The sequence below is a fragment of the Mastigoproctus giganteus genome, chromosome 7 (genome assembly GCF_048544385.1).
Source record: "Mastigoproctus giganteus isolate SK-2022 chromosome 7, ASM4854438v1, whole genome shotgun sequence".
NCBI lineage: Eukaryota > Metazoa > Arthropoda > Arachnida > Uropygi > Thelyphonidae > Mastigoproctus > Mastigoproctus giganteus.
The window spans coordinates 103,799,296-103,820,426 of NC_143581.1; the positions used below are offsets into that span (position 1 = coordinate 103,799,296).

The following is a 21,131-nucleotide window of genomic DNA, read 5'->3' on the forward strand; positions in this document are numbered from 1 at the left end:
CACCTCTGATCAGTGGCGCTTGGCGCTCCACATTTGGCAAGTCAGGACAAATGGGTCAAAACTTCCATTTGTCCAGTCTTGATATACTTTCACTACTGCAGCACATGAGCATTTCACAAAGTCTGCTGTTTCGGAAATGCTGGCACCCCTGGCCCAATAGCTGATGATCATGCCTTTTTCCAGGTCTGATAGGTCGCGTGCTTTGCCCATAACAGAGGCTGTTACTGTGTTCACAGATGCCGAACATCAGACCTTATATGCTTGCAGTGTGTGAACTTGACACTTCCACTGTATGATTCACTAGGTGTGTATGATGTCTGCATTGCAGGGTGGTCATAATATTGTGACTGTATTCTGTACATTATACATGCCATAGTGTACTTGTCATCCCCAATTTCTGGGTGGCATGATATTTCTGTTAGTCCTATTATGCCATAATTAATTGTCCTAACCAGGAGTTTGAATTCAGATATTTTATTGACAACACTCCTGACATTACTGTAGACAGTTAAACTCAGTATTCTTCTGTTGTTTACTACTCTGGCACACTCCATGAAGTTATTTAAGCTTGTTACCCTAGTTTTATCTTCCTGCTGATTTGAAATGTTGCTATCCTCAGAACATCTTGTCAACATCAGCTGTTGCAACAACAAACAGAAATTCTTGAAGTGAGTGCAACCATTTCTTTGATTCCATATCATCTGATAAATGTGGATCTACATTACCCTTCACCTTAACTAACAGTTTCCTGGAACCCTTAAGGTATCCTCAGTGATACTGGAAAAAATCCTTGCTTCATCTTTGTTCAAATGAATACATTCTTTATAAAATAGATAGAAAAATAATTTTCAAATCGTAAGTTTTATTGCAGCCAAGTTTTTAAGGCCAAATAGAAAAAGATTCGTAACGAGAGGGTTTAGTGAAAATTCTTTTACATTCTGAAGTACAAGAGGAAACAAAGGAAGTAAATTCTTCTTTTTTTTAGCCTGTTGAGATCTTGACATAAATTTGAATAATTATTCTGTTGGTCAGTGATGAATTCTTTCTAAAATTTCTGTATTCAAGATTTTTTGTTTGTAACTTTCTGGGGTAAAGCGAAATTTTACCAAGACTTAGAGAAAGTAGAAATTCAAGTTATTTTGGACATGGCTAGATTTGAAAAATGTGCCAACTATTTAGTTAGCTTGAAGGTTGCTTCCTGAATGTGAAAGATGTCTAAAATGCCCCATAGGAACTTCTGAAGTGAAAAGCTAACAGCACAAATATTTACTCTTTACCAAGAAAATTAATCTGCAATTTAGATGAGGAGAATTTTTAGTATTGGATTAGTGCACCATTAATTTTAAGTTGCCAGAGAGGGAAGATCAAGGCCTGAATTAAAGAATGGCATTGAAATTCATGTCTACAATATCATTTGTAAAGATTGTCTAAATTTCGATTTTAGCTGTTTGCTGGAGGGTTCACTGAAGAGAATTTCAGAGAAGATGAAGGTCTCTGGACATTTTTTTACATAAAAATGAGGCTGGAATCAAAATATAATATAACAGTGTTTCCCAAACTGGAGTCTGCAGATATCTGTGACTCCGTAGACAAGTTCCAGAGGGCCCGCGAAACCGAATCTGTGGAACTGGTCAAATTATTCGTTCTATGTATACCAAATTGATGATAAATAAAGTATATGTTATATACAGTCGAACTTGGTTATAACGAGCAGTATGAAGGGACCGACAAAATTTCCTAGTTATAACCATTACTCACCATATCAGTGATGAGTAAGTCTTGCCTCCTATTTTTTTTATTCTCAATAACTCGATGGAAAAATAAATTTAAAAAACGAAAGAAATATTAGAGAGAAAAAAATAATATTAGTATATTATTTGTATTAATATGCTTGTATAAACTACAGTACACTTAATATTAAACAATTTGTCTGTAATTTTAAAACCATACACTAAACACATTACTAAATTAATACTAAACACAATTTATTTCTCCGTAATTAAAAACAATACTAATTAATAATAAACACGATTTCAGTTAGTCTTTTTATTTATGAATCTTAAAATTGATATTGGTTTTAAAGGTTTCACTTTTATATTTCTCAAGTTTCCCCGTAAAACATTCAACGTGTTAAGTCTCATTATTTGCTTCAGTTCCTTTAAAAATTGATTGTCTATTGCACCTTGAGCTTGTGAGATTGTCAGCACTGATTTTGATTCATTTTCACTTGCCATCATATCATTATCACAATCAGTCTTTGTCTTTGTTGAGCACAGCATCTAAAATGTCACTCTCTGTAGGAAGACTACTAGTTAACAAGTTGTCATCGACTCGTAAAATTGATCGATGTTGTTACATAGCAACCATTCGGATAATGGTAAGTTATTTTCTTTGTTTCCTTCATCTTCATCTACAATTGAAATTTCATTAGAATTTAATTTTGATTTCTTGAAGCATTTTGATATTGTTGTCGAAGTAACATTTCACACATCATTCAATAAATTTATAGCATCCAGTATCAATATAGACTTGTTAAGTTTCTGTTCTCTTTGACTGAATAGATGTAGAACTATAAATCTTTTATAAAATCCTTTCAATCTTTTATAAAATCCTTTTTGATGTCACATTGGGATGCAGAAACACAAGCATAATGTTGAACAAATTTTGAATCTGGGGATTTGCAGGACAGTTATCGGCTAACAAAATATTTTTCTTCTTTTTGAATAGCTCCTTATTCCAGTCATTTACTTATTGCTGAAAAATATCCGAAGTCATCCAAGCATTCTTGTTTCCTGTCATATTTGCACATATGAGCACTGTCAGGCAACTCTGGTTTTTTCCCACCAACACATTTTCCTCCTTGAATTTAAATGTATTGCCACATCAAATTATAAAAAAAGTCCTGTTTCATAGGCATTGTGGATGTCTTCGTCATAGAAATCTTTCCCGATTGATTTCTGCCCAAACATAGTCAATCCATTCATTTGCCATTATTGGATCTGCAGATTGAGATTCTCCACTAATTTTTACATAAACGATGTTATGTCGGTTTTTAAATCGATCCAGCAAATTTTAGCAAATTTTTCCACTGAGCCTTCAAGATTGCACCGTTTATTGAAAATCCAGTGCTTTGTGTAGTTAGTGAGCTATTGAAGCACTGCTTCATCGACATTTGTAACCTCGCACTTTCTAATTTTTTTAAATTTTTATTTTCGTTTGTTTTTTTCCAGTGCTGATATGTAAACATATTTATTCTTCCACAATGTCAATACTGTTGAAGAAGACAAAGAAAACATTTTATACACTTCAACATTTTTTGCACCACTTTCTAACTCACAAATAATTTCGACATTTTGCGAATAGAGAGACACTTCCTTTTGTTAGTAGACATGTTTCCGAAGGAAGGGTTCGTTTCTAACTAATTTTACTTTAAAATGACAGTGAAGTGATCTGCATACAAACAGTTATCGTTTCCAAAATTTTTAGAAGTCCCGAAATAAATTTATGGTTTACTGAATACAAGACATATCTGTAAATATGGTAATGCAACCATATAAATTACAAGTGGAACACTAATGCACTATTGTATAGCCCCGTTCCTGAAAGGACAAGGTTAGGTCATAAACCGGCCCCTAATCTAATGAGGGTGGTCAAAAAAGCTGTCGCCCCTTTCATTTTTGTCTATTCCAAGAATTGGGTTTTTTCGACTACCCGAGCAATTAAGAATGTTTGCATAGTTACTAAAATTTTTACAGTATATCCACATAGTATGCTCATTATAACAGTGAGTGATTGTATGGGAATAAACATAAATTAAAATCATTATGGCTTTTTGCTCATTACAGCCGTGATCTCGTTATTTCCGTGCTTGTTATAACCAAGTTCGACTGTATTATGAAAAATAAGAATAAAGTTGAGTTGTTTTAAACATGAAATTTTGAATTTTCTTTTTAGAAAACCCAGTGTTCTCTCTCTCTCTCTCTCTCTCTCTCTCTCTCTCTCTCTCTCTCTCTCTCTCTCTCTCTCACACACACACACACACACACACACACAGAAATGTAAACAGTCGGACCTCTCTTTAACGAACTTCCATATAGCAAATGTTTTTGATTTCCCGTTAGTTGTTACATTGAAAATAGTTTCCGTATAACAAAGAAAATTTCAATATAACAAGCTAATTTCGAGAAACCTAGGTACGCATTATTCGCATCTCTACCTTTAGGCAATAGAGATGATGCTGTAGAAAGCACGAGTTAATAGCTAAAAGGATTGATTTAATCCCTTTAGCTATTAAGAGCTAAAGGGATTAATTCTTAAGAGCATGAATTAAGAGCTAAAACATTCTACAATTTACTGTTGCCCGTAAAACCTCTACAACTGAAACGTCTGCTGTACCGGGAAATCACGTTGGTCAACTGGATAGGTAGATAGCAGTTGACCAGCGTGATTAAGGCATTTTCATGTAGATCAGGGTGTTAATAAAATAAAAAAAATCGCTTTAAAGTTTGGTATCTCTGCCAGTAGAGTATCAACCATTCTGAAAAACAAAAACTATGTATCGATTCTCAAACTGCTTGAGGAAACGGGTCCCAGTCGGAAGCGTGCGAAATGTTTCCTGTATGATTATTATATGTAGATGAAGCCAATTTTAAGTGGATGAAGTTGTTTCAAGACCAAAATATGCCCATATCAGGGCCACTAATAAAAGAAAAGGCTATGGGGCATGCATCATCCAGCCAACCAGAACTGGCATAAACATTCCAAGCCAGTTCTGGTTGGCTGGACACATTTAAAAAATGCCATGGCTTACTCAAAAAAGTAATTTCTGGCGAAAGTGGAGTTGTAATCAAAGAAGACTGTACCCCTTGCAGAGAAACAGTGTAAAATATTATGGAGGACTAAGAGCCCAAAGACATGTTCAATGTTGATGAAACAGGTCTGTTTTTCAAATGTTTGCTGAACAAGACACTGACTTTTAAAGGTGTTAAATGTATAGGTGGTGATAAATGGAGGCATGTGATGCAAGAAAGCAAATGTATGGACTTATCATACATCAGCCAAAAAAAAACAAAACCCACCAATTTCACACATCCATTCCCTCTAAAAGTTTGTCCAGTTCCTCCTTGAATTTATTTAAGCTATCAACAAACAGCAGATGGAAGTTTATTCCAGCAATTAGCCACCCGCTGGCTAAAGGCAAATTTCTGCACATCTATTCTACAATTGATGTCGATATAACATATCATTCAGAGTGATGTGGTAAAATAGTAAGGAGAGAATTAGTCTTGGTCGGTGCAAATGTGGCTAGTAATGAAAAACTCAAGCTTTTGGTAATAGGCAAAAGGAAACAACCCCGATGTTTCAAAGGAGTAAAGTTGTTAGTTGCACTACAAAAAAAAAAAAAAAAAAAAAAAAAAAGCTTAGATGACAAGTGAAATTTTGGAACAGTGGATTTTAAATTTCGATAGAAAGATGACGAAAGAAAACGAAAAATCGCATTGATTGTTGACAACTGCCCTGCCCACCTTCACTCGTTAAATTTGAAACTTAGAGGTGTGAAGCTTGTTTCTTCCCTCCAAATACCTCGTCTAAACTGCAACCAATGAATCAAGGCATTATCAAGAATTTGAAAATGCACTACCAAAGATGCATACTGAAAAAAATTAAACTGGGAATAGAAACCAACCAACCTATAATTCTGTTATAGATTTGTAGTAGTAGTAGTAGTGGCATGTGATGCAAGAAAGCATGTGTATGAGCTTATGCAGCATCAGCCAAAAAAAAAAAAAAAAAAAATCACACCATTCCCTCCAAATGCCTGTCCAGTTCCTCCTTAAATTTATTCAACCTATCAACTTCCACAACGACAGATGGAAATTTGTTCCAGCAATTAACCACCCACTGGCTAAAGACAAATTTCCACACATCTATTCTACATCTGTCTTTTCTTAATTTGAATTTATTCCTCCTTAGGTTCGTAATCTGAACAAGTGGAAGGATCCCATCAGAATTCAGCATGCTCAACCCATTCAAGGCCTTATATACCTCAGTCAGATCACCGTGCAGGTGCCTAGTCTCCAGCCACTGCAATTTGCAGAACTTAAGCCTCTCTTGGTAAGAGGATCCCTTCATTCCCCTCACCAATCTTGTTGAATGTACAAGCTCAAGTAAATCTACACCCTTCATAAAATGAGGCCTCCAGACCTGTATGCAGTACTCAAGGCATGGCCTGACCATTGCCTTATACAGAGGGATAATCACCTCCTTTTCCCTGCTAGCAAAATTCCTATATATCATTGACAAAACCCCATGACCTGCCCTGGCAGCCTGTCTTCATTGCTCAGAAAACTTCATATCTGCCTGCACAATTACTCCCAGGTCTTTTTCATTTTCTACCACCTTTGGTAGTACCACACAGTTGGTACGTTTCTCTGGGGTTACTTCTACCCATATGCAGTACTTTGCATTTGTCAAGGTTAAACTTCAGTTGCCACTTCTTAGCCCATCTGCCCAAATTATCTAGATCCTGTTGCAGTAGCACGCTGCCATTACTGTCGTTAACAACCCTGCCAACCTTTGTATCATCTGCAAACTTCGACATTAAGCCTGATATACCTTCATCAATATAATTGATAAATATACAAAACAACAGTGGACCCAACACCGAACCCTGTGGGACTCCACTAATAACATTAGTCCACAAAGAATAGCACCCATTGATTACTACCCTCTGTCTTCTCCCAATTAACCATCCTTTTATCCATTCTAGCAACTTACCCTTAATACCATTCTGCTCCAATTTGTACAATAGTCTTTCATGTGCAACAGTGTCAAAAGCTTTCCTGAAATCCAAATAGATGATATCAAAATTATTTTTTTGCATCCGGTTCCTTTGTAACCACATCATAATATCCTATCAAATTTGTCAGACAAGACTTTCCCTTAACAAACCCATGCTGTGTCTGAATTATTGCTGCAGTCTTGTCTAGATGATCCTGCAATGCATCTTTAACCAGTGACTCCATTATTTTACCCGGAACAGAAGTTAAACTAACTGCCTGTAATTACTCGTGTCACCCTTCGATCCCCCTTTGTGAATTGGGGATACATTTGCACATCTCCAGTCCATGGGAACCTCCCCTGAGTCCAAGGATGCTCTCATAATTATGGCCAAGGGTTTGCTTAGTTGCTTTGCCGCCTCCTTTAATATAACTGGATAGATCCCATCCGCCTCAGGTGCTTTTCTTATGTTTAACTTCAACAATTTCTCCTCCACTTTGCTCTCAGTTATTACAAAATCATTAAGTATCCTACTACAATTTGATATCCTTCTGCCATTTCCAAACCTTAATAACTTCTCGTGTGTGAATGTAGATGCAAAATACTCATTTAGTTTGTTTGCTATCTGGGCAGGATCATCAACAGTCGATCGATCGATATCAAGTGGACCAATCAGGTTCATACCCTTCCTTTTAGAGTTTATATAAGTAAAGAAATTGTTGCTGTTTTTCTTAGCATCTTTTGCCAAGGATTTCTCGTAATCTGCCTTCGCCTGCCTAACCTCCTTTGTGACCTCATTACAGACTAGCTTATATCTGCCATAGGCTTCTAAGTCGCTTGAAAATTTATATGCATTCCATGCATTTTTCTTCTCTGTTATGAGTTTCATTAGATAACCATTTAGGCCTAAACCGTGAACAATATTTCTGATAGGTATGAAACTTTTAGTAGCATCCACGATTAATTCCTTGAATGCTTCCCACTTAGAATTTACTGTTGGTAACATCATCAGTTGATCCCACTGTACAGAATTTAAAAACTTTCTGAGACCACTGTACTCACCTTTACGGAAGCAAAAACCCTTTCCTTTACCCCTGATGGTAATTATATCTTTAAGTAAATCCCACAGCAGTACACTGTGATCACTGCCACCTAGTGGTTCCTTTATCTGCAAATTCTTAATACACGAGTGATCACTGCTGATAACGAGATCAAGAGTATTACTCTCTCTGGTTGCCTCTTGAACATGCTGCTGCAGAAAACAATCATCCAATAAATCCACAAAAGTCTTACTAGTGTGTGACCAACCCACAAGTTCAAGTCAATATCTGGGGAGTTAAAATCCCCCATTATAAGACATTCTGATTTACTGGCCCACTCTATTTCTCTGTATAATTGTTTATTGTACTCATTCGTGTCATTAGGCCTATAACACACTCCTACTCTTATTTTTGCTTTTGCAGTGCTTATGTCACATGAAACTGACTCAACAGTGCACTGTTCATCTATATCAACTGGGTGCACTTCTTTTGATTTTGTTTTTCTTAATCCTGCTCCCTCCTGTTATGTTTTTCATAACACCTCCTCCCTTTCTATCCTGTCTATCCTTTCTGTACACGTTGTACTCCCCAAATTCCAGTTCTGCATTCCTTATATCTGTGTGACACCACGTCTCTGCTATCCCAACAATATCCACCTTTGATGTCTTGACCAACTTCAAATTCATCAAATTTATTTACTATACTTCTAGTATTGCTATACATGCAAGCATACATGCTCCTATTCCTAGTTACCCTAACACATCCCATATACCCACCTATTTCAGGATGACTGCCATCCTGAAATAGGTGGGTATTGTAGATGTGCATATCAGAGTTGGCAAAAGTATGGAGTCAAGATGTGATGGAAACACCGATTAAGAATTTTTTTGCAAAAGCAGGTCTTGCTAAAACGCCAATTAACAGTAATGAGAGGGATGAACTAAGATATTGAGCAATCTTGGGAAGAACTCCAAGGGAGAGGTTTGATCAGTGGAAAAATTGTTCTTGGCGAATTTTTAGGAGTTGATAATGATGTCATAATAGCTGATTATCTGAGTGACTCCAACATTTTTGAGAGTATTCAAATAACTAGTGACAATATCAGCAGTGACTTGGACAAAAATGAGTGCAATATTAAACCTACCAAACATCACTGTTGGCAGCATTTGAAACTTTCCCATCTTTATTGTATTTCTGAATGTTGACCATATTTTGACCATATTTCACTCTACTGGTTTGCGTGGCAAACCAATAGAGTGAAAGCAAATTTATCATATAAAACAGCACTAAACACAAGAATAAAGTACTGTTGGAGAAACACTACGAAATAATTTAGAAAATGAAGTCCAAATTTAAAAGTAATTTAATGGTGCCCCTATGATGTTTCCGAATTACATGAAATATCACTATATCAAATTTAAAAGTAATTTAATGGTATCCCCTTTGATGGCACTGGTCTCCAAATTGCATGAAATATTGCTGTATATAAATGTATTTGGCCGGCAATACAGGACAAATAAGTAAAAATAGTAGAACATGAAATAATATCAAACTGAATAGGATAGACTGACCATTATGCCCCATCTTGTTGGAGGACCACGAGGCCATAATAGCCAGGTGAACCACTGCATTTCGAATGCTAAACAAATTCATGCCATGATAGAATGATACTATGATCAAACTGCTGATACAATAGATTTGCATAATGGTGGTCCTTATGCAGTGTTAAAATTATGAGACAGAAAAAACATAATACTTACTTAGATAAAGCCACCCTACTGAACAAACAAAGCAGCCGCTAAATTTATATATATCTGGAAATAATTGTACACACACACAGGTCCACAAACTGTTTTTGATTTTTGAAGGGGTTTGTAAATCTCAGTAGTTTGGGAAACACTTTCTGATTAGTGTTTACTTTTATAACAGAATTTTTATTTTTTAAATATACATTATAATTCAGTTATCAGGTTGCATTCTGTTGTTTAGAACATTTATCATTAATAATCAAATGAATTTATTTCCTTTAATAGATGTGATTTAGTTCAAGCTGAATGGAGTCCAGATATAGAGAGAGCAGTTGTAGAAAAGCCCAAGGTAACATTTACTTCATTATCTAATGTAATCTTGAAAGGACATGAAAACTGTAGTTAACAAATGAATGAAGAACATTTCTCTTTGTGCTGAAAAAAAGTTTAATTTGGGATAGAAGTGCATTGTTTGTTTAAAATAATACACTTCTAATGTTCCTGTACAACTTTAAGTGTCTTCTTCATAGCATTTAAAAGTTAAAAAATTTACAAAAATTGTATTCTCCTAGCTCTTTATTATGAGAACAAAGAAACAGCAGTTTTATTGCATCCTTCCTGGTTGTTGGTAATGTAAGTAAGAATTTCCAGTTATCAGGAAAAATGCCAATAAAATGGTTTAAAGGTGGAAACCTTTATCACCCTACGAGCTACTTTTAAAATACTTTTAAAAAATAAGATCAAGACCTTATTATTTTAAAATAATAAGGTCTTGATCCATTTACAGTAGGTTTTTTTTTTTTTTACAAGTGTACTTCTGTCATAATAAAATATGCTAGTTGTATAATCATCATTTTTAATTAAAAACAATATTAGGTAAGTATATAAAAATGTGAAGTAAATTTAGAAACTAAATCATAAAAGTAATTAATGAGATTGCTAGCATTGATATTCTCCACAAAATTAGTTTTACTTCTAATCATTGCAATCGACCAAAATGGGTTTTGAGATCGACCAATCCATTGCGACTAACATTTGCTGGCTTTTGTTTCAAAGTTTCCATTGTTCTTGCACCATTAGGAAAGCTGTGGCATTATGCTCTAACTCAATAAGGTTGTTTGCAATTGCTTTATTTACAAGTGTGTGAAATGTCTACCATCTTATGACTTCAGTGTATCTGTCTGCATGTTATTACATGCAGACAGATACACTTGACTCTCATTGGACAGATTTTCAGGAAATTTTATCTTTATTTCAGGAAATATTTTAGAAAGGATTTTCAAGCCATTTCCAATTTCATTAAAATCAGACTAATAGAAATTTGATAGCTTAATGCATATAATGTAAACTTTGGTAGCTTAATCTTATTATTGATAGCCTATACAGATGAGGTATCCATCAGTTTAGGGTGTGTTATTTTCAAGTTAAATTGAATTTAAACGGAAATTACACCTCGGATTAGAGCAGCAAAGCAATGGACTCAAAGTAGCAGGTGTGCTGTGGCTCAGTGGAGAATTTAAGATGGTTCTTGTGAATCATGGCCTAATGAAATATACTATTTATGCAATGTTTGTGGGCCTATCTGGAATGGCACATGTTATAGCCAAGAATGATGTATTTGTATTCAGTGCAGAGAGTATGAGGAAGTGAGATGCAAACTTGTCATTTATGAGAGAGTGAATAACAGGGTGTATGTCCTTGAAAGAAATAAAATGGAGACACCATCAAGTTCTCAGTTGCCTAACTCATCACTGGAGCCCTCAGTTGTGCAGCAAGCAATACAGTGGCAATTCAAAGTGTCTTATAATGGGATATTTTAATTTCCCAGATATTGACTGGAATTTGTGGTTTGATCACTCGCACACTAGCAACAAGGCTTTTGTGTATTTATTGGATGATTGTATTCTACAGCAGCATGTTCGAGAGGCAACTAGAGGGAGTGATACTCTTGATTGATTATCAGTAGTGATTCTTCATTCATTACGAATCTGCAGATAAAGGAACCACTAGGTGGCAGTGATCACAGTGTGCTGAAGTGGGATTTACTTAAAGAGGTAACTACCATCAGGGATAAAGGGAAGGGTTTTTGCTTTTTTTAAAGGTAACTACGGCAGTCTCCTTTCTCATCAAGGGGAGACACAGCTAATTACAGACCTTTTAGTTTAACTTCAGTTCCAGGGAAATTAATGGAGGCACTGGTTACATAAGCATTGCAGGATCATCTAGACAGGGCTTCAGTTATAGCTTCAACACAGCATGGGTTTTTCATGGGAAGTCTTGTCTGACCAATTCGATTGGATACTATGATGAGTCACAAAGGAATTGGATGCAAAGAATCATTTTGATATCATATATTTAGATCTTAGAAAGGCTTTTGATCAGGGCTCCCACTCCTGGGTTTTTCCACCCAGATCTGGGTTTTTTGATTGTCATCTGGGTTGATAGGTTTTTTTCACAAAAATATCTCATTATCTGGGTTTTTTCGGTAATTTTTAATTTTAAGTCAAAATTTATTTTTATTTCTTGTAAATACAATAAAATTTAATACATTTAATAACAGTTTACAATTTTCTTAATTTTATATTCTAACAATACTGATCATAATTTGTAATATCTCAAGTGCTTGTACAAAATACTACAAATGTAAAAGGATTTCAAAGTTTTCGCAGGGTTCTACACTATGAAATTATGCTTACATGTTCATACATGTAAGCATACATGTTCGTGTTACTAACATGTATGCGCAGCCTATTGAGCAGGTGGAAGGCGGTCTTTACTGCACAGTCTTTCGTGATATTATTGCATTATTTGGTGTGATTTTTACATTCATGCGTGTACTACATACAGTGATATAATAAATTTAAATTGTAGTGACTATTTCTATTTTATGTTAATGGATTAGTGATTTATTTTTTTATTTTATAGAACATTTTAAATAAGATAACTGTTAATTAGCCATACCCACAAATTGCCCACAATGTCTGAAACTTGTTCTCCACAGAGAAAGATGAGTAAACGGTGGTATACTCAAAATTTTAGAAATGAATGGTTAGAAGATCCGGAATTAAAGGCTTGGTTGAAAGAAGACAGTAATGAAAAAGGTGCATCTTACTGTATTTGTTGTGAAATAAAATTAAAGAATGCCAATAAATCGATGTTACTAGCGCATAAAAATACAGTTAAACATAAAAAAAGTGCAAATATTGCTAAGACAAGTTCAACGTTAGACACGTTCTTCACAAAATGTAAACCTACGGAGAATGAAGAAGTAGCAAAGGCAGAGTTAACAATTGCTGCACTCATTTCTGAGCATAATATTCCATTTGCGCAATGTGATCACCTTATAGAAGCATGTAAGAAAGCATTTCATGATAGCAATATTGCAAAACAAGTTCAGATGAAGGCGACTAAAGTCTCTTATCTTATACAAGATGGCATAGCCTATCATGAAAAAATATACATTTCTAACATATGCAGAAACAACAAGTTTTCAATGATAATAGATGAAAGTACAGATTTATCTTTATCGCAAGTTCTAGCTGTTGTTGTTAGATATTTTGATATTCAAAAACTTGATGTGGTAGATGTGTTACTTGACACTGTTTGTGTCGAAAATGGTACTTCAGAAGGGCTTTATCAAGCTGTAAAAGATCTTTTCATAGAAAAAAACATTCAAATAAGTAATCTCGTTGGCTTTAGAAGTGATAATTGTGCCACTAAGAGTGGGTTACAGTCATTGCTAAAAAAGGATGTACCATCAGTATTTATAATGGGATGTGTTTGCCATTCTTTTGCATTATGTGCTAGTCATTCAGTCAAGGTACTACCATCATATCTAGAAATATTTATAAAAGATATCTCTTGTTATTTTTCCCGTAGTAGTAAAAGATTAAACGAGTTCAAAATGATTCAAGATGTTGCTACTGCTTAGCAGTATCTACTACGTAGATACTGCTAAGAAGTATCTTAGTAGTATCTTTATGCTTAGCAGTATCTACTACGTAGATACTGCTAAGCATAAAATTCCCAAATTAGCACAAACACGTTGGTTATCCCGTGGCAATGTAATAAAAATTATTATTGAGCAGTGGGATGCGTTAGTTCTTTATTTTCAGTCTCAATCAAAAATTGACAAAATCGATGGTGCAGGGAATATTTACAATACTATGATCACCAAAGGAACTAAGCATATGTTGTTGTTTTTAGGATATGTACTGGAGAAAATAAACTGCCTGAATATTGAATTTCAATCTGAACATTTCAGATTGCACTTACTTCATTCAATGGTTTCAATTGAGTATAAAAATATTCTTAGTTTTTTCATAAAAGAAGAAGTCATTACTTCGTGCAAGCTGGTTGAAATTGATCCAAGCAATGCAATAAATCATAAGCCTCTGAATAAAATATATTTGGGAGGCCGTTGTATGGCCTTATTAAATTCAACACCACTTGGTGACAGTGAAAGCAGGTTTAAAAATGATTGCTTAAAATTTCTTGTTGAACTTTGTATGGAAATCAGAAAAAGATTTCCCCTAAATGATGATGGAATTATCACCAGTCTCAATGTTCTTGACCCAGCAGTGATACATGATCGTGCCAATTCGCCATCCTCAATTTTCCATTTAGCAATGCAGTTCCCTCACCTTGTTTCTGAAGACAAACTAGATCTTCTAGATGATGAATGGAGATCATTTCGTTTAAATCAAGATTTAGATTTCTCTTACAAAACCATCCCTGAGTTTTGGTATCTGTTACGTAATGTAAAAGATGGCTTTAATAATTCTAAATATGAGATTTTATCTAACTTTATGACCAGTCACTATTTTACCTCAATCTTTGGCAAGTGTAGAAAGAATCTTCTCCCAAGTAAACCATATAAAAACAAAAGCCACAAACTCCCTTAAACCAAAAACTGTGAAAAATCGACTAATGGCAAAACAGGCAATAAATAGATCTAATCAAAATTGCTATACATGGAAACCTAAATCAGAATTGGTAAAAGAAGTCATACAAGGAACTTGTCATAAAAGATACGAAGAACGTTTGAAAAAAATGAAAGAACTTCAAAAAATAAATGTGGAGGGAACTGAATGGGATGAAAATTCTGATTACAATTAAATAAAAGATATTTTTGCATGGTAAGTTTTATCGTATTTGTGTTGCTATACTATATGATGAAAACTAGGTTTTTTTTTGGGTTTATTTAAGTTGCAATCTAAGTTTTTTTTAAAATTTGTGAGTGGGAGCCCTGCTTTTGATACTGTTGCACATGGGAGACTGCTGCACAAATTGGAGTAGTGTGGTTGAAGGCAAATTGCTGCTATGGATAAAGGGATGGTTGAGTGGCAGAAGACAGAGAGTGGTAATCAATGAATACTGCTCTTCATGGACTAATGTTATTAGTGGAGTTCCTCAGGGTTCAGTGTTGGGTCCGTTGTTGTTTTCGGTGTTTATGAATGATATTGATGATGGGATATCAAGTTTAATGTCCAAGTTTGCAGATGATACAATGGTTGGCAGGGTTGTTAAGGACACTACTGACGCTATGCTGCTGCAACAGGATCTGGAAAGGTTGAACAGATGGGCTGAGAGGCAAATGAAGTTTAACATTGACAAATGTAAAATACTACATATGGGAAACAGTAACCCCAGAGCAACATATCAACTCTGCGGTACTACACTGACAGTGATGGAGAATGAAAAGGACCTGGGGGTAATTGTGCAGGCAGACATGAAGTTCTCAGAGCAGTGCAGACGAGCTGCAAGAGTAGCTCATGGTGTCTTGTCAATGATATACAGGAATTTTTCTAGCAGGGATAAGGAGGTGATTATTCCCTTGTATAAGGCAATGGTCAGGCTACACCTTGAGTATTGTATACAGGTCTGGAGACCTCATTTTAAGGATGTGGAGCTGCTGGAACTAGTACAGAGAAGGGCAACAAGATTAGTGAATGGAACAAAGGGTTGCTCTTACAAGAAAGCAAGCTTATGCAGCATCAGCCAAAAAAAAAAAAAAAAAAAAAAAACCCTGCTCCCATTTCACTCCTCCGTTCGTTCCAAATACCTGTCCAGCTCAGCCTTAAATTTATTTAGGCTATCAACTTCCACAACAAAAGATGGAAGTCTGTTCCACCAATCAACTACCTGCTGATTCAACTACTTTATACACCAGATTGAGGTGTATAAAGCCTTAAATAGTTTGAGCATGCTCAATGCTGATGGGATTCTTCCTCTTGCTCAGAATAATTGCCTGAGAGGGCATAAATTCAAATTGAGGAAAGTCAGTTGTAGGATAGATGTGCGGAAGTTTGCCTTTAGCCAGCGAGTGTGGTTGTCTCAGTCAGTGTTTAATTCAATTTTTAGTGTGCACAGTCATGTTTGTTGGTTACACCTTCGGCCATTTGCCTGCTTTAATTTTACTATTCTTTTATTTGGCATTATTTGTGAATTGCACGTCCGTCTTGCATTAATAGTTATTACTATATTTATATACATTTGCTTCCTTTGCTGCTGGTTTGCATGCTTTGAGACATTTGTTATATTTAATATTTCTTCTTTTTCTCCTGGTTTTTTACCCATTTATTTTATATTTGAATTTATTTCAATTTAAGTTTTAGCTATCTGCTGCTTTGGGCAATGCTAATCTTATAATACAACCACTTTTGTTTTATTTATTTAGGTGGATGTTGTGTTTGTTGCACTTTCAGCAACATTCTTTCATTTTCCATCTAAAATTTAATTTAGATTCTATAAATTGTTTTTGATATCTGATTATAGAGGTCACTAGTAGTCGATCGTTCTTTATTAGTATAAATTATAATGCTTGGATTTGTCTCTGTCTGGTTGGTATCGCTTTGATTACAGTTATTATGACTAGTTGTGTTTTTCGCACAGTCATTCTGGGTCTTCCTTTTTATATCTTAGTTATGCTTTTAGACTATTAAGAAATACTGCTGAAGGTTTAGGCCTAAATGGTTATCAAATGAACTAATGAGACTCATAACAGAGAAGAAAAATGCATGGGATGCATATAAATTATCAATTGACTCAGAAGCCTATGGCAGATATAAGCTAGTCTGTAATCAGGTCACAAAGGAGGTTAGGCAGGCGAAGGCAGAATACGAGAAATCCTTGGCAAAAGATGCTAAGAAAAACAGCAAGAATTTCTTTACTTATATAAACTCTAAAAGGAAGGAGATGAATCTGATTGGTCCACTTGATATCGATGGATCGACTATTGATGATCTTGCCCAGATAGCAAACAAACTGAATGAGTATTTTGCATCTACATTCACACACGAGAAGTTATTAAGGTTTGGAAATGGCAGAAGGATATCAAATTGTAGCAGGATACTTAATTATTTTGTAATAACTGAGAGCAAAGTGGAGGAGAAATTGTTGAAGTTAAACATAAGAAAAGCACCTGGGGTGGAGAGGATCTATCCAGTTATATTAAAGGAGGCGGCAAAGCAACTAAGCAAACCCTTGGCCATAATTATGAGAGCATCCTTGGACTCAGGGGAGGTTCCCACGGACTGGAGATGTGCAAATGTATCCCCAATTCACAAAGGGGGATCGAAGGGTCACACGAGTAATTACAGACCAGTTAGTTTAACTTCTGTTCCGGGTAAAATAATGGAGTCACTGGTTAAAGATGCATTGCAGGATCATCTAGACAAGACTGCTGCAATAATTCATACACAGCATGGGTTTGTTAAGGGAAAGTCTTGTCTGACAAATTTGATAGGATATTATGATGTGGTTACAAAGGAACTGGACGCAAAAAATAATTTTGATATCATATATTTGGATTTCAGGAAAGCTTTTGACACTGTTGCGCATGAAAGACTATTGTACAAATTAGAGCAGAATGATATTAAGGGTAAGTTGCTACAATGGATAAAAGGATGGTTAAGTGGGAGAAGACAGAGGGTGGTAATCAATGGGTGCTACTCTTCGTGGACTAATGTTATTAGTGGAGTCCCACAGGATTCGGTGTTGGGTCCACTGTTGATTTGATTGATTTTTTTTTTTTTTTTGATTTGGTAGTTGGCGCATCGGCTTCTGTGGCCATATTGCACCTCCCAAGGTTTTTGCAGTACTTTGATCCAAGCCCGAGGCGGGAATCGAACCCGCGACCTTTGGGTTGCCGGGCAGGTACTTTACCCACTCGGCTAGCCCGGTCGGCCAGGGTCCACTGTTGTTTTGTATATTTATCAATTATATTGATGAAGATATATCAGGCTTAATGTCGAAGTTTGCCGATGATACAAAGGTTGGCAGGGTTGTTAATGACAGTAATGGCAGTGTGCTAGTGCAACAGGATCTAGATAATTTGGGCAGATGGGCTAAGAAGTGGCAACTGAAGTTTAACCTTGACAAATGCAAAGTACTGCATATGGGTAGAAGTAACCCCAGAGAAACATACCAACTGTGTGGTACTACAATTAAGGTGGTAGAAAATGAAAAAGACCTGGGAGTAATTGTGCAGTCAGATATGAAGTTTTCCGAGCAATGCAGACAGGCTGCCAGGGCAGTTCATGGGATTTTGTCAATGATATATATAGGAATTTTGCTAGCAGGGAAAAGGAGGTGATTATCCCTCTGTATAAGGTAATGGTCAGACCACAAGTAAATTTGAGTAAATTTAAGGAGGAACTGGACAGGCATTTGGAGGGAATGGTGTTTTTTTTTTTTTTGTTTTTTTTGTGGCTGATGCTACATAAGCTCATTCACTTGCTTTCTTGCATCACATGCCGCTACTACTACTACTACTACTTGGATTTTTAGATTCCTTTCATTTTTGTTTTTGACTTGGATTTTCAGATTTCTTTCGTTTTTGTTGTAGACTTGGATTTTTAGATTTCTTTCATTGTTGGTAATTCATTGCATTGGCATTAATGTACCTAGTAAATTTTAAGCGTAAATTTTCATTATAAATACTGCGTTTTACTGTTTTGGTTGCAGTTATCATTGTGACTAGTTGTATCATTCCAGACCTTTCTTTTATTTCCAGTAAGCTTTCATTTCATCAGTATTTATGTATCTACTAAATTTTTATACCTAATTTATCCTAATTTTCATTAATGCACTGTGTCGAGACTACTCTGTCTAATCTCTGTAAGAGTTATATAACTTTTTCATTAACTTTATTATATTGCTCTTTTTTTTTTCTCTTACATAGCTTTGGGCAGATATACAAATGCAGTCCTTTGATGCATGGTCAGGCATAGTCCCCTGATGAAATGCCTGGTCATGTATCAAATTTTATTTTGGCTGATATCAGATTTATTGCATATTTGCTTTATTTCCCCTTTTTAAACCTTAGTCAAATTAGCCTACCCCTATTTGAAGTCAGCTTCCATTAACTTATTTTTGATGTAATTTTATTTTACAGGTTATTATATATTTTGGCCATATTTTCCTTTTGCTTTTGGCTGTCTAACTTATTATTTTTTATATATATATTTATATATATATATATATATATATATATATATATATATATATTTATTATATATATAAATAAAATATAATACTAAAGAGTTAAAACCAGAAGAAATAGTGGAAAGATAAAAATAAACTGGTTGTGACAAATGCACCAGAGCATTCAAAGCAGCAGCAATGGATGCAGATGTGTATATATATATATGTTGTAATAAATATGACAGATAAAAATAAAGATGGAAGTGCAAGTCACATGGAAAGCCAAAGGTCAATAAATTCAAAGGCCCTACCACCTAAATGCTAAGACTACTCTAACAGTTTTCCCCCTCATTAGAAAGTGGGTTGTCTCTGTACTCTTCTTTACTCTTCCCGCTTTTGGCCTTTGTCTTTCTGCGTGACTTGCACTGCCATATTTATTTTAATCTGTCATATTTATTACAATATATATATATATATATATATATATATATGTCTGTTTTGTTATTATGAGTGTGCACTCAAAATATAGTTTTATTTATATATATATATAGTAATGAAATAATGTTAAAATGTAGAGTCCATCCTGTGTTTAAAAACACGAAGCAATCCCATAACAACGGATGTAACGTTCTATCACAGATGGCATTAATCCAATTGGTTAATATTATCATATAATATCACTGTTCAATGCTTTAGTAATTATAGGATTAGTAAATATAACATCACAGTTCCACGCTTTAGTAATATGATTCTATATATATATATATATATATATATATATATAGAATCAAATATATATATATATATATATATAGAATCAAATTACTAAAGCGTGGAACTGTGATGTTATATTTACTAATCCTATAATTACTAAAGCATTGAACAGTGATATTATATGATAATATTAACCAATTGGATTAATGCCATCTGTGATAGAACGTTACATCCGTTGTTATGGGATTGCTTCGTGTTTTTAAACACAGGATGGACTCTACATTTTAACATTATTTCATTACTATATATATATATATATAAATAAAACTATATTTTGAGTGCACACTCATAATAACAAAACAGACATTCCCATTTGCTCGTTGTGGTACTTTGAATGTATAACCCTAGCGGTTCATATCTGGTGAGTATGGGCTTGGCACACCTAGCCCAGATGAGCTGGATATCATCATGCTTCTCTTTCTTGGTGATTCTTTTCTACTTCTGTCTTGCTCTCTCTCTCTCTCTCTCTCACAGGGTAATTCAGAATTTTTTTTTTTTTTTGGCTACTGCAGCATAAGCCTCAGGCTTCCTTGCGCCACATGGCCAATAATAATAATATATTTTTGTGCAGGTTAAGTTTACCCAGGAAACTTTTAATCTCAAGTAATCATTTGTTTAACTTGCCCATTCATTCACACTGGCATACATGATGCAACACTAGCAGCATGTAAGTTCATGTGTGTACTGGGCCATATTGTATGCAGACATGGCTCAAATACACCACTATCACATTCACCTACAGACAAGGATGTGTACACCACCTGGTACACACACACACACACACACACACACACACACACACACACACACACACACCACACACACACACACACACACAGAGAGAGAGAGAAATTGTTTGCAATTACACATTCATACAACACCCGATCAGAACTAAATTGGCAGGGAGGTGACTTAGATGTGGACAGGACCCCAAAGATTAATTTCTGTAATATCACATTCAGGTGAATCTCAGTTAGTGGGTAGGCAATGTGGGGAAGATGGCTTGGTAGTTTCAGAAGTATTATGTTAAGTTTGCCTAAGCACAGCTCTCCTTGCTTCGAAGACTGCCTGCAAGAACTTGGTAAAGGTTTGTAGTATTCTTCATTGATGATGTAGAGGTGTTCATAGTTTCTTGGTAGCGGACTGATCTTTGTAATAAAAACATTTTGGTGTTTGTCATAACATGGACAATCATATAACACATGTCCAGTCTTCTGGGGCTCTGCATGAGCAGAGTGGCTCATCAGTTAGGACCAGTGGAGCTTAGCCCTGAAGGAACCATGACTAGTCATAAAGAAGGTCATTTACAGGACGGGGAATACTGGGGAGGGGGTAAAGCCACATTGCTAACCTGTGGAAAACA

General features: G+C 35.3%; 1 protein-coding gene across 1 annotated transcript in view; it reads left to right on the forward strand.

Annotated features, from left to right (window-relative positions):
* The window catches only part of Tsen54 (tRNA splicing endonuclease subunit 54), a 209,463-nt gene that overhangs the window by 99,863 nt on the left and 88,469 nt on the right, over positions 1 to 21,131 (forward strand). The window contains exon 3 of the mRNA XM_090377050.1: positions 9,854 to 9,917. Within this exon, the coding sequence (XP_090233176.1) occupies positions 9,854 to 9,917 (64 nt within the window). The remainder of the gene's footprint in view (positions 1 to 9,853; positions 9,918 to 21,131) is intronic.